Source organism: Physeter macrocephalus, chromosome 8 (genome assembly GCF_002837175.3).
Source record: "Physeter macrocephalus isolate SW-GA chromosome 8, ASM283717v5, whole genome shotgun sequence".
In the NCBI taxonomy this organism is placed as follows: Eukaryota; Metazoa; Chordata; class Mammalia; order Artiodactyla; family Physeteridae; genus Physeter; species Physeter macrocephalus.
Window position 1 is genome coordinate 20930102 of NC_041221.1, and position 14223 is coordinate 20944324.

General features: G+C 49.0%; 1 protein-coding gene across 2 annotated transcripts in view; it reads right to left on the minus strand.

The window, feature by feature from the left end:
- Positions 1-3494: 3494 nt before the first annotated feature.
- NSUN2 (NOP2/Sun RNA methyltransferase 2) overlaps positions 3495-14223 on the minus strand; it is a 29659-nt gene continuing 18930 nt past the window's right edge. The window contains exons 10-18 of one of the 2 annotated variants that reach the window (XM_028492797.2): positions 13974-14104; positions 13556-13652; positions 10643-10827; positions 10236-10328; positions 9379-9514; positions 8504-8584; positions 8015-8153; positions 6544-6583; positions 3495-4565 (exon numbers count right to left, since the gene is read on the minus strand). In XM_028492797.2, coding sequence (XP_028348598.1) covers positions 4343-4565; positions 6544-6583; positions 8015-8153; positions 8504-8584; positions 9379-9514; positions 10236-10328; positions 10643-10827; positions 13556-13652; positions 13974-14104 — 1125 coding nt within the window. In that variant the 3' untranslated portion in view covers positions 3495-4342. The remainder of the gene's footprint in view (positions 4566-6543; positions 6584-8014; positions 8154-8503; positions 8585-9378; positions 9515-10235; positions 10329-10642; positions 10828-13555; positions 13653-13973; positions 14105-14223) is intronic. The other variant, XM_024122156.3, reaches the window with a different exon arrangement.

Genomic DNA, 14223 nt, shown 5'->3' on the forward strand with positions numbered 1-14223 from the left:
CATCTTTACTGCCAAGAAAACAGCAAGGGTTCTAATTTGCCTTTAAGGTTATATCAACCAATGGTCCTCAACCTGATCACAAGTCAGGCCATATGGGGTTTAGACTCCACCCGGCCGTAAGAAATAAAGAGTCTCCAATAATAGGGCCAGAAATCCGCATGTTAAAGAAGCTCTGGAGAAACTTGAACAGAACCAAGAGCCCCCCCTCGACCCGACCCTTTGGCTGGTGAAGTCGGCCCTGGCACAGCCAGCGGGAATTGCAAGGGCCTTGGTCTGAGGCTTCCAGCTCCAGTGAAAGAGGGGAGTAGCACCTTCAAACGTTGAACAAATAGGAATAGGAAAATCAGGGCTACGCTGCTTACGTGGGAAAAAAGGGAGGATAAATATGGAAGGGGGACTACCATAGAACCAGGTGTTTGGCTGGAATCAGAGGTATTGGTGTGACATGGTTTTAAACAATGTACAGGTAACACATACAGATGTACAACCGGAAGGTGTGTGCACACACACACATTTATTTCCTAGCTCGCTCTGCTGAGAGGGTCTGTAAGAAACAACACCCCAGTAGCCGTGAGCACACCTAATACCAGACGTTGGTTTCTAACTACCAGGTTCCACGAAAAGGACCCGGGGTGGCTCCAGGACTGGACCATCTTTGTACCAGAAAGAAGCAAGATGGGGACATGTGGAAGGACGTTAGAACCGACTGGAAGCAGCTCCCATCAGCAAATCCTGGGACAATGACAGTAACATATAGCTTACTGAATAAAACAGGCATCCTTGAGTCCCCATGATATAATGAATCAAGAAGTAAATAGGGGAGAGGGGAAAAGTGTTTAGTGTAGAATGCAAACTGATAACGTAGAGGAGTGATAACATTGCAAATTACCATTTTGCAGATCTCATGGTAAAAAGTGGTTCAGGAAAAATTAGCTAGAAATGCTAAAGCTGGCACCTCCCTGCAAAATACCTGCTATGGTTTTAAGCGAAGAAATGTGGAGGCAGTTTTACTCAAGTAAAACTTAACTAGGAAACGACAAATCCACATCACGAGCCTCTTGATATGCTCCTGGTGCCTTTGTTTTTAGCACAGACGTGCTGAAGTATTAAGGGATAATGAAACAAGTCTGCAACTAACTCAAATGGTTCGGGAAAAAAATTAGTTACACACACACAGACACAGGAATTTAGGTGAAGGGTAAATAGGAACTCTTCACACTACTGAGCTGGAAAGTATTTCAAAATCAAAAGACTTGGGAGACAAATCAACCAAACACAGTGTGTGGTCTATTTGTCCAAACCAATTTAAAAAGCAAACTGAGAATAAGCAAATGTGAACATTAACTATTTGTGGGGTTTTTTGGTCTTCATTTCTTCCCCATCTCCCAGCAACCACTCTTCCACTGCTTCTTTCTGAGTTCAACTTTTCTTTTTTAGATTCCACACATAAACGACACCATGTTGTATTTGTCTTTCTGTCTGCCTTACTTCACTCAGCACAACGCCCGAGGTCCATCCATGTCGTCACAATGGCAGGACTGCTTTCTTTTTTACGGCTGAATAATATCCCGTTGTATATACATGCACCACTCCTTTACCCATTCATCTGTTGATGAACACTTAGGTTTACCCGTTTCCGTACCCTGGCTATTGTAAATAACATTATGACTGACATGGGGGTGCAGATATCTCTTGGAGGTAAGTTTCATTCCCTTTGGATAAATACCCAGAAGACTGCTGAATCATCTGGTAGTTCTATTTTTAATTTCTTGAAGAATCTCCAGACTGTTTTCCACTCCCACCATCAGTGTACCAGGGTTCTCTCTTCCCCATGTCCTCACCAGTCTTTCTTCTTTTAGGTAATAGTCATCCCAACAAATTGTGAGGTGACATCTCATTATGGTTTTGATGTATCTGTGGCCATTTGTCTTCTTTGGGAAAATGCCTACTTAAGTCCTTTGCCCCTTTTTTTGATTGGAATTTTTTTGAATTCAGTTGTACGGGTTCCCTGTATATTTTGTATTAACAGGTTAAATTTTAGTATTAACCCCTTATCAGACATATGGTTTGCAAACATTTTCTTCCATCCCATAGATTACCTTTTCATTTTCTTGGTTTCCTTTGTAATCCCACCTGTTTATTTTTGCTTTTGTTGTCATACCCAAAAGAATCATTGCCAGGAGCCATGTCATGGAGCTTACCCCTCATGTTTTCTTCTAGGAATTTCAGAGTTTCAGTCTACATTTAAGTCTTTAATCCACTTTGAGCTGACTTTTGTATATGTGTAAGATAGGGGTCCAGTTTCATGCTTTGTGCATGTGGCAATCCTCTTTTCCTAGCACTATTTATTGGAGACTGTCCTGTTCTCATTGTATAGTCCCAGTTCCTTTGCCAAAAATTGACCATATATGCATGAGTTTATTCCTGGGCTTTCTATTCTGATTTACATGCCTGTTTTTCTATCGATAGCCTACTGTTTTGCTATAGCTTTTTAATCTAGTTTGAAATCAGGAATATGATGCCTATAGCTTTATCCTTTTTCTCAAGATTGCCTTGGCTATTCAGGGTCTCTTGTGGTTCTACACAAATTTTAGGATTCTTTTTTCTGTGAAGAATGCCGTTGGAATTTTTTAGGGCTTGCATCAAATCTGTAAGATCACTTTGGGCAGTATGGACATTTCAGCACTATTAATTCTTCCAATCCATGAGCATGGAGTATCTTCCCATTTATTTGTATCTTCAATTTTTTCATCCATGTCTTAACAGTTTTCGGTGTACAGAACTTTCATGTAAGTTATGTGACGTTAAGGAATTGTTACTGCTTTTGGTGTGAAGTTATTGAGGTTATTTTTTATTCTTATTTTTTAAAAGATTTTTTTGATGTGGGCTATTTTTAAAGTCTCTATTGAATTTGTTACAATGTTGCTTCTGTTTTATGTTTTGGTCTTTTGGCCGTGAGGCATGTGGAATCTTAGCTCCCCGACCAGGGATTGAACCCACACCCCCTGCACTGGAAGGCGAAGTCTTAACCACTGGACCGCCAGGGAAGGCCCGAGGTTATTTTTTAAAAAGAAAAAGGGTCCTTATCTTTTGAAATGTTAGACACGATTTACTTCAAAATAATATAAAAAGGTGGGTATTAATAAGACTGTATTCACTGTGAAAGCCAGATGACAGGGACATAAAGGTTCACCAAACCAAACTCTTCTTTTCTGAAATTGTGATTGTCTTGGTAAGATGTGTCACCCAGAACCCCGCCTGACACATAGCAGGGACCTGGTAAGGGATTCACTGAAATGGCCACGCAGCTCCCGCCCGGTGAGCACAGTGCCCGAGGGAGCCCATTCAGCACTGGAGCCGGTTCCCAAGCTGCTAAGCAACCCTTTACCCACCCAAATCGGGCTCAGGTAGCTGCAGTGTCAACACCGCCCTCTGGAGGATAAAAGGTAAACCCACAAGAAAGTCCTTCAAGCGCTTCCAGGCCTAACTACTGACTTTATTCAAGAGCTGTCTTCACATTAAATCCCTCCCACCAGCTAACAAGGCTTTAACCCTGGTGCTTCCACTGACCCCAGAATAAGTTAGTTCCTTCTGCCTCATGAGCTGGAGTGAACGCTGGAGTCGTACACATACCCGTTTCCATTAATGACTCTTTATTTAAACTTTCCAAGGATCCCAAACCCCATTTAAAAATTAAAATCGCAGGGTACTCCAATAAAAGCACATAAAACCCTCAGGACTAGTATCACAACTCAGGATACAGCTCTTACTGTGAGAAAGTTTCTTTTACCTCTTATTACAAAGGCACAGAAGTCATCTGAGACCTCACATATTAACCACACTGCGTATTAATGTCGCACTGACGGGCAACTTAATACAATTCTTAAAGCTGACAGTACAGTTTTCCAACAACCCACACGTAGTTACAGATTCTCTAAAAAAATGCCTAAAAGAAGCACTAGGCCTTAAGACCAATACAGGCATCACAAAAGGGACCTGAAATTTTCTGCCAGGGCAGTTGTATTTCTTGGTAGAATCAGACTTTAACAATGAAAGTCTATTACCAGCAACAGGCATACCGGACCCAACTTTGCCAAAGAAATGGGGAAATTCTAGCAAGCTAAAAAAATACCTTCCACGCGCTCCATGTGAAAGGAGTGCGGGGTCATTCACAGACCTAACCTTCCGTCACTCCCCAGTCTTTACAGACGTGTGCCTCACCGGTCACAAGTAGTCCTGGGTTTCGTCTCAGCGGCGACGCCGAGGCGGAGGCCCCTGCAGCCAGCGTGCCGGGCCGGGCCGGCCGCCGGGTCACCGCCCGTGGCGGCCTCCGGCCGGCCGGCTACTCCGCCCCTTGCTCGGCACCCACCTTGTCCTCCGGAGCCCCAGGGCTGGCTGCACTCTCGCTCGTCGGAACAGCCCCCTCTTTCTTCTTTTCTGCCAACACTTCCAGCCCCATCATCCTGAGATAGTGAAGCCGCTCGTTCTTGGGCACAAAAGTTCGAATTGAGGCCTTTCCCCGCCATCCACACAACACGATGGGGCACTGGAGCGTGTCCGGTTTCCTGTGAACAGAACGGCTCCGCGTAAGCGTTAAACATCCTCCTAACTGCACCGTAGGCAGTACTAACACACCGCTGCTCCCCCCAAACACCCCAAGCCACGGGGAAGGCTTTTTAGTGTGTGATTCTATGGAGGCTTCTCTCAAAGGAAAACCAGCTTCATTCTTCCTGTCCTGAAGAGTATCAATGCCCTCAGGTTGGCCAGTTTTTCCTTCTAAAAATTCACAGTGGAATAACCCCCAAATCTGCAGATTTCGAACACTTTCAGTGTTAGATTTCCAAATACTTGTGTCTTCGCCAATGTGAAGACCTATCTGTATGCCCCACCCTACCCACCAACAGGAATCTGTCCTGTCCCTCATGGCTCCTTGCAGCTCGCTGCCCACGTCTACAGATGAGCAAACTGAGGCCCCGCAGAGGCCGGATAACTGGGCCCAGAGTAACAGCGCCAGGCGCATGGGGCACCAGGACAGGGAGCCAGGACCACCATCCTTTCCATCCTCAGTGCTTCCCGGAACTGGGTCTGGTCACCCACCCCCGTAACAGTAGGACGCCCGGCACACCGAGCCTGCCTGTGTCCGGCAAGCAGTGCCATCCGGGTCCAGACACCCTGCCTGCGCAGCCGGCTTCCCAGGCGGCACCAACTCCCCTTTCCTAACCGCGAGGGCGGCTACTGTCGGTATTACGCGTGTGCCCCTCGTCAAGCGCTGTGCGTATCAGCGTGTACCACGCGTGCTGTTATTTACTTTCTTTCAAACGTGACTCGGATCTAGTTTTCAGGCTCCTGAAGCCCTCATTTAAGTAAACATGTGTCCCAAGCCCACCTGGTGCCAGGCATCAGAGACACGGGCTGTGCAAGGAACAACAAGCGTTCCAGTCTTATTTCTTAAAAAACAAACAGAAAAAGAGAAGAGAAAGGCCTGAACCAGGAAGAGAGAAACCACTAAGAAAAGGAGATGGAAACACATCTCCTTTTCTTAGTGGTCTGATAAAAAAACGATGACAGGAAAATACCAGAAAATTCCCATACTCCCATTTTCTTCCTCTTTAAAAAATCTAATTCCTGAAGCTGTCTTTTCACCTGTGTACTTCAACTAGTAGAAACCAGCGTGTGTGGAAAAGCAGACCCGCATCGTAAAACAGCCTACAGTTTTCTACGTGGGCCACACGAGCACTGCTACCTTAAAACCCACCTGCCGTCTCACTCCTGGTCCCACCCCCCACCGGCCCAGGCTGCTCCCCGCAGACGATGCTGGGTGCTGGGACCTGGCCTCCTGTGCAGACGCCACCCAGGCTGCTGTCCAGCTGGTTCCTGCCTTCCAGAGAAGCTGCCCAAACCCCGCTCCAGCCCAGACCCTGTTCCATCTCCTCCTCTGGAAACGGTGCTTTATTGCACAGAGGCAGCTGCTAACTGTAAACCAGTCCGGGGGTGCGAACGCTGACTCTGCCACCCCCTGCTGAGGACCCCTGGGCCCGACACCCAAGTCTCTGTCTTGTTTCTGGCAAGTGCTGACCACGTGGGACCTGCTCCCGCTGCGAGGGGTGTCACACAGCAGTGGCCCCGAGGTGGCTGTCAGTCTAGCTACAGGGGCTGGTGGCGCCCCAGGCCCCGGCCCAGAGCAACGCTGCCCGGTACCTAACGGGTGATCCACAAACACCAGCCGAACCAACAGCAGAGGTGGAAGAGCTCAACCTCTCTTGACTGTCCTATCTGTACACTTTCTCTGTTTAAGTTACAAATCAGAAATAGATTTCTAGGGCACAGAGAATAGGTCTCTGCATTTTAAATTCTAAATAAAAATACACATGGCTTGAAAGGAATGTTTTATAAAGAGTATCTTCATGATACACGAGAATATTCCAGTTCTAAAATTTGCACAGTACTATTTGAGGGGAACATCATAAAAGGCTTCTAAGACCACCCACCATCCCTCCACCGCCAAGAACACGGAGGCTCCGATGGCAGGAGCGTCTCACTTACGTGGGGTCCGGTTCGTACTTCAGGACGACGCTGCCCTTGGCTGGAAGAGAGACACACACACACTGGTCGAGCTCTGCCAGCAGGGACACCTCTGCTGTGCACGTTTATGTGCCCAGAGAACAGTAATCTAGACTCTTGATCTGAGGGGTCTTGAGGCAGAAAAGAGGCCTTTCCGTCTAAATTCTCAATGCCATCTGCAAGCCAGGCACCAAGTGGGGTCACGGGGACAGTGTAGGAGAGGCTCACGTCAGACCACTGAGAGACTGAAACACTCAGCAAGCCTCTCTCAGGAGCAGGGAGGTGGGGATTAACTACTGCTTAATTCTCAGAATTCAAGACTAAATAAATAACTACTCCAACTCCCAGAAACAGCATGGAACAACACATTAAAAAATATCAAAAATTATGCTGCCATGGTCCAAATGTAGGATTAAAAGAGAAAGAGAACACACGTCCCCTCATCCTTTAAAACAATCCCTACTTTGTTTATTTATTTATTTATTTTTTTTTTGTGGTATGCGGGCCTCCCTCTGCTGCGGCCTCTCCCGTTGCGGAGCACAGGCTCCGGACGCACAGGCTCAGCGGCCACGGCTCACGGGCCCAGCCGCTCCGCGGCATGTGGGATCCTCCCGGACCGGGGCGCGAACCCGGTTCCCCTGCATCGGCAGGCGGACGCGCAACCACCGCGCCACCAGGGAAGCCCAACAATCCCTACTTTGAACGCAGCCCTGCCTGGGGAGACGAGGACGCCTGGGCACGGCAAGCTCCTACTCCTCAGGCTTCAGGCATGAGACCACGTAACTTCAATGACGGATTTGTGCCCTTTTCATCCAATCGAGACAGAAATAAGAATAAGTTTCAAAAAAGTAAGCAAGAATGAAAAGAAAAACAGAACTAGAGTCCCAGGTGGAATTATTTGTATTCTTCGGAGGAAACGTCGCTGCTCGGTGGCTCGAGGCGGAAGTTTATGTAACAGAAAAGCAAGGATGTGGCCGCTACCCACAGGGCAGCAGGAACCTTGGGCAAGGGCGCGCCTTCTGCCGCAGGGGCTGGTCAAGGTGCCAAGCCGACGGCCTGTGCTCGTCAGTCTCCTGGGCCTCGAGACGCAGACACACCCGAGCGCTAGGACCTGCCCTCTGCTTCCACGTGGGGCCCGGTCCCGGCTGCCTGAGTGACAGAGGGTGGCTTGGGGCTCTGGCAGGTGGGCTGGCCGGGCCCCGACACCTGCACAGGTGACCGTGGATGGCTGGCTCGGGGAAGAAGAGCAACGCCAGCAATGCCCTTGACCCTCAACGAAAGGGATTATCAGGTACGTCTCCAGAAATCCCTCCGAAAATCGACACAGGCACTAAGAACAAAGTCACAACGTACTGAAATATCAAAGTGAAAAAGCTCCATCAAGCAGGAACACCTACATCTTCACCATGTGTACGAGGGCAAGTTACGTCTCTACGCCAGTCAAACTGCTTACCCATGTCCTTGACTTGGCCGTATGCCTCACTGCTGAGTTTTCTAAAAAATGGATTTTCCTGGGTTAACAGAATTTTAACATCTTCCATCGAGACGGTGACAATTCTTGAATTAATAAATGGATACAACGTATATATTCCCTGTGGGAATAAAAAGAGGTGGCCATTACGAATGGCAGCAATCACCGCCCACGCAGGTGAGGTGAGCCGCCAGCGACCGTGCGGGTTTGGCGCACCCGCCCCTCACGGCAGCCCCGCCCCTCACGGCAGCCCCGCCCCTCACGGCAGCCCCGCCCCTCACGGCAGCCCCAGGCAGGCTTGACGCCGGTGACAAGCACAGCCCCACCCTGGCACCCCGGGAAAGCTCAGTGTCTTCGAGACACCCCGTGGCAGAAGCCGGCCCAGTGTTCCGTGGTCCTGAGCCGCCGGGCCGCCTCAGAATCACCCATCCACGCCTTCGCGGCTCGTGCCGCCCCACCGGCTGCGCTTACCTCCTGCGCCAACCGGAAAGCACAGTCGAACTCTTCACCGCTGTTATTTCGACACCAGACTTTAACCCCAGTGTTAATAACCTGGGATGGAAAATAACAGATGAAACGCACGCAAGTGAAAGTCAGGATAATCGACTAAAATACTCCTTTCTACCACAAGGAGACAGAGCTCTAAGTAGCTGCTGAAAGAAGGAAAAAAGGAGTGGAAAATACTTCAAGAGTCATCTGACTAAAACAGACATTCTCTTGGCCCGACCGATACTCTCACACGGCTTTGGTTTCTGTGGCTTATACGGACTGATAATTACAATAGACGTTAAAACCAGGAAACTCTTGAGAACGCAAGAAGAGCTCAGCACACATTCCACGGGCCGTCGAGAGCAAGGATGCCGTCAGCCTGGAAGCCCCAGCGGACACCCAAGAGAGGACAGGAAAGGCGGCACCTAATGGCCTAGCAGTGTCCTGAGAACACTCTGACCTCGGGGACTTCCAGACCACACAGAGATGAGCTGCGTTAAACAAGCAGGCAAGAGGGAAATGAGCTGGGAAAACGGTAAAGCAAATGAAAAGAGGGCCCAGAGGTGGAAAAATTCTAAGGAAAATGGACACAAACAAAGCCAAGCGCCCACAGGAGCAGCAGGCAGACGTCGGTCCCCCGTGACACAGACGGCGTGAGCCCAGCGGGGCGGACCGGACACGGCCGGGCAGCCTGTGCCTGGCAGCGGCTGAGGCGCCGGGCAGCTCGGCTCCCCTCCGCCCACGACGGACAGACTGGCAGGGCCGCACCAGGGCCGGCCCCTCCCAGCCGAGTCCGAGCAGACGCCAAAGCACAGCACGCTGAGCGCACGCGGGCCCCGGGGCTGTGTGAGCGGTACCTTCACCCTCTCACTGTTGTTCAGCAGCACGTTTCTCAGCTCCTTGGACACCATGTAGAGCTGCCTTCTCTTCCCCTCCACGGTTCGAGTTAACAGATTCATCTTTGGGAAGGAAGGGCCCAAAGCATAAAATTTCCTGTGAAAAAGACAGGGCTGCTTCCAAGAGTTCCGATCAGAATGTGATGAACGCCTCTTGGCGTCCTGCTCTCCCCGACATCTCTCAAGGCTGCTGTGGTTAAGGGTGCTGGCGCTCTGCCGTGGACGCCCACCTTCACCCGCTTCACCTGGGCCTCCAGAAGCTTCGCCTTAGCGCAGCTAGATCTGGGACCTGCGTTAACAGGTGCCAACTCCTCCCCTCAGCTGCTGCTGCAACACCACACCTGAGGGCACCCACCTGCTCCACGGGCATTTTAGGAGGAATTTTTACAAACACAGGCAAAGGACCAGTTATCTACAAGACAATGAATGTAAGTGACCACTCTGGTTTAAAGATACTAAGTTCAACAAACAAGGAAGAGATGAACCCGAGACTGTTATCCTGAGCACCTTGTTCTACCTGGAAACGCCCCCAGACCCACGACTCTTCATTTCCTAACCGGGAACAAGGCGGGGAGCCCTGGCCGCAGTCCCCAGTTTTCCATCTCTCTATCACCTATACCTTTGGGTGGTTTAGGTTCTCTGATTACTGCTCACCTTAAATTGAAGGGTTCGGTAAACACCCTCTAAACTTTCATCCAGCTCTGACATGCGTTGTTAAAAAGGGGCTAAATGCAAAACTACAGTTAAATGTGACCACAAGTGCATTTAACCCTACGGCAAATTAAAAGAAGAACTCAAAACGCTGAATTCATCCTTACTGGATAGGTGGAAATAACGGGTCGTCTTCAGGAATAAATACAAACGGATCTTCTTTAAATCCAAATAACTTCATTTTCTTAGACGGAGGAGGACTGAGAAGGGAATGGAGACGAGACAACCTGTCGCCTGAGGAACTCTGCTAAATCCCAACAGCACACGCCTCCTGCCGCCCAGCCCCCGTCCCAGCCCCATGCCGCCCGGGCTCTGCAGGGAAGTAGGTCTCTTCCCTCCGGAGGACAGCCAGAGGCATCCACCCCGGGGGTTCATGAGCACTGAACCGTGTCCTGTACAGCAAGGACTTCTCACCCCTGCAAGACCACCCCCGAGAGAGCTCTGGCTTCCTGTTTAATCTGTGAGGGCTGGGGAGACACAACAACATGAGGCTCAAGACACAACCGTTTCTTACCCACACACACCGTCTTTCTTATTTCCGTCAGTCTCTAAATTCTCAGCTCTTTCAGTTGCTTCTGTGTCGCTAACACCAGCGGCCGGTTTACTCTCCAGCTCCAAGGGGTGGGAGACGCTCCTTCCCATGGGATCTGCGGGGCCCGGCTGCACAGGCCCCCGCGGCTCTGCAGACTCACCCTGCAGCTGGAACAGGGGAGGGGGTAAGCTTGTTTAAACTCAGACAACAACCTCCTCTGCCCTGATACAGGAAAAGAAGGAACGCAAAACGTCGCAAAATCCATCCAAATGAATACAGCATCTCACGTACAAGAGAGAGACAACAGAATTTTTTTTAAACAAGTGTTTTAAATCTATCTGCTATTATAAGCAGCATTCATGGGCACTGATTCTAGTTTTAACTTCCTGTTTCCTAGCAAAGGCCAAAAACGCCAGCTTGTCTTCACTCAGAAATGCTGCCGTGCGTCTGCTCTGCGTGATGAGTCGCGGGCCGCCCCAAACAAACTATCCAGGGCCGAGAAGACAAGGACATACATAAAGGACAGTGGAAGCTCTCCCAGGACCCCTGGATAAACCGCTGTGGAGATTAGAAGAAAGATAGTAGAAAGATAAAGTACACCTCTAGGGACCGAGAAACTACCCGTAGAAAAACGAACTTCTGATCCGGGATAACGGTATAAATTTGGATTTAAGAATGTGCAAAATGTTTCACTTACATTAATTTTTTTATGTATATTTTATATACGATCTTATATAAAAAAAAACTATTACATAACACATAGCACAGTGACTACAGGTAATAACACTGCTGCATATTTCAAACTTCCTAAGAGCAGATCTCAAAAGTTCTCACCATGAGGAAAAACATTCTGTAACTATGTTATGTACAAACAGAATCATTACGTCCTCCACCTGAACCAATATAATGTTGTATGTCAATTACGCCTCAACTTAATAAAATTCTTTAAAGCTACACGTCCTTTCTAACAGGTCACAAGATTGGTAAAAGTGGTAACTCTCAATCCCTATGAAGTGAGTTTACGAATTAGGACACTTGAACACAGAAAAGTTCAACACGTCCCTCAGTTCACAAAGCTATTAAGTGGACAAGTTGGTAAGGTTCTAAAGCTATTAGCACTAGGCGACACTGCCTCCCAGAAAATGTACTCTATTTAATCGTTTTAAAAAAAAAAAAAAAAAAAAAGCAAAAAAGAACCAACCCCCAAACCCTTTGACAAGGCTAGCAATGGTACGCATCCTTTCTATGCCCACCTGTGCTTGCTGGTCGGAGCCCGTCTCCCACGCCCCTCTGTGCAGGAGGCTTTTTCTGTTCCATCGCGATGACCCAGATCCAATCCTGCCCCCTCACAAGAATACCAACAGCACTTTGTCAGCATGGCTCTCCCTGGCTCCAATTCTGACTGTATTTACAAGTTCCATCACTTCAACTAGACAACAGCGTCCTGAAGACTGAGAATCTGAGTTATCAATGTGGCCCCAGCAGAGTCACGCTGGGCGAGCTCACAGGGCAGGCCGCCAAAACAGGTTTTCTCAGCTGAATGAATGAGGAACTGACATACTCACAGGAGAGAGAAGAAGTAGTAAGATTGAAGTGAGCAAATGATACCAAGTTGTTCTAAAAAGTAAGATGCCACATCAGAGGTGGCACACTGAAGAAAAGGCTCAAAACCACTTATGTGACAAAAATGTCAACACAGCCCCAAGTGCAAGTGAATCTGAAGTACACGTATGTGACAGGCTCTGACCAGTACCCTCGTAGTACAGCACCAGTCGTGCGCTTGGACCATGTCAAATGTGACCGGTGCTACGTAAGACGCTTCTTAGAGTGAAAGTTCACACTGTTTTTAAATCTTGGAACAAAAGCATGAAAAATATTTCACTAATAACTTACTTTAATGCATGAAAATCACATTATACTGCGATAAATAAAATGTCATTAATCTCACTTTTTCATTTACTTTTGAAAATGTGGCTGCAAGAAACTTTAAGTCACCGCGTGGCCAGCGTTCGTGTGTTAGGGAGCACTGCTCCAAGCCCCGTGGCCCCGCTCCTGACCGGGGGTGAGGGGCTGTGACAGCCAGGGGCTCCGCTCCGCCTCTGGGAAAACCTCTCCAACCTCACAAGCGCTGTGGCGACGGCCCGCAAATGCCACGTCGCCTCAGTGTGAGGCTGTGCCCCAAGCATTCGTCTGGATTAGCCATACCCCAGAGGACGGTCTCCTTTCTGTTTCTCCAAAGGCCAAGCATTATCTGTCCTCGTTTTCCAGCACGGACTGTGACTCCAGGCCATGTTCACGGTAACGGAAGGGAGGCTGGTGGACACGCTAATAAAGTTCCCCACGTTGATACACCGACAAAGGGGAGGAGAGCACATCACACGGCACCTCTTCACACGGCAACTTTGTGTCAAGACTCAAGGCTGCCCTCTCCGAACCCCTCGGCTTCATGGCCTCCCTTACATAACCCAGGGCAGGGCTGAGGGTCGTTCGACAGGACAGGCCCTATCTACGTCCACTTCAGCCAGGCCTGGACAAAGACGGGCTGGCCCGAGGTTGGCAGAGTTGCTCCGACTGCAAACCACCCACAGGAAGGCAGACACAGACGCCGGCCTGCAGGGGTTTTTCCGATCCTCAACCACAGAGCGGTCGTCTTTATGACGTTCCAATTTGTATTAAAGAACTGGATTTAAGATACAGAAGAAATGCATTTCCCAACTCCACCTTGCCCACTTCCCTTATAAGACACGGCTGCTTTCTAGAAAACTCAAAATTTAAATTTAAGATCACCACCGTCACCGCCTCACACACAAAAACGCTCCACTGACCTCGGCCAGCTTCGGCCTCAACTGCACAAAAGACTGCACGGTATGCTACGTTGTTTTGGAAGATGTTTACCTTTGGGGGACGTTTATTCCATGGCATTGAAGACTTTTTCACTAATACTGCCACGAAGAACCCTCCAGTGTTTTGATGATGTGGTAATATCCTAAGACTGAAAGAAAAAAAAAAAAACCAAACCCCACACAATTTACCCTTTTTAACTGACCCTAAGTACACTCTTTTGCTGTAAATATCCACCCAACCCTCACTGACAGAATCATCAACGTGTCACGTGTAAAAAGTTAACGTAGTGGCCAAAGTATTACCTAATTAAGTTCAAGCCATTTATTTTTGTTATTTACAAATGCTCAACGCCTGCAGCTCAGGCCCTGAGAACCTTACTTGCTGAAAAGTTCCCGTACGAGGGGTCGGCCATGGGCGCAGCCCAGACCACGCGGGACACGCCAGAGGTCCCACCTCCCCACAAGCTCACCACCGCTCTAGGTGCATCGCCTGTGACTTCTCGGGGTCCTTTGGGGGGAACATGGTAGGCCGGATGTGGGTGTGTCTGCTGTGCGGAACATCACCCCACGCTGCAAACCACTGCCCATCCTTCGTCATCACCTGTAGAACGAGAGGGTGGGAGTCTAGATTACCAGCCCCACCTAACAATAGGAAAAGTCAGAGCGGGCGATTCTCATTTCTCTCCAAAGCGAGGACTGTCTGCAAGGATAAAAATGAGA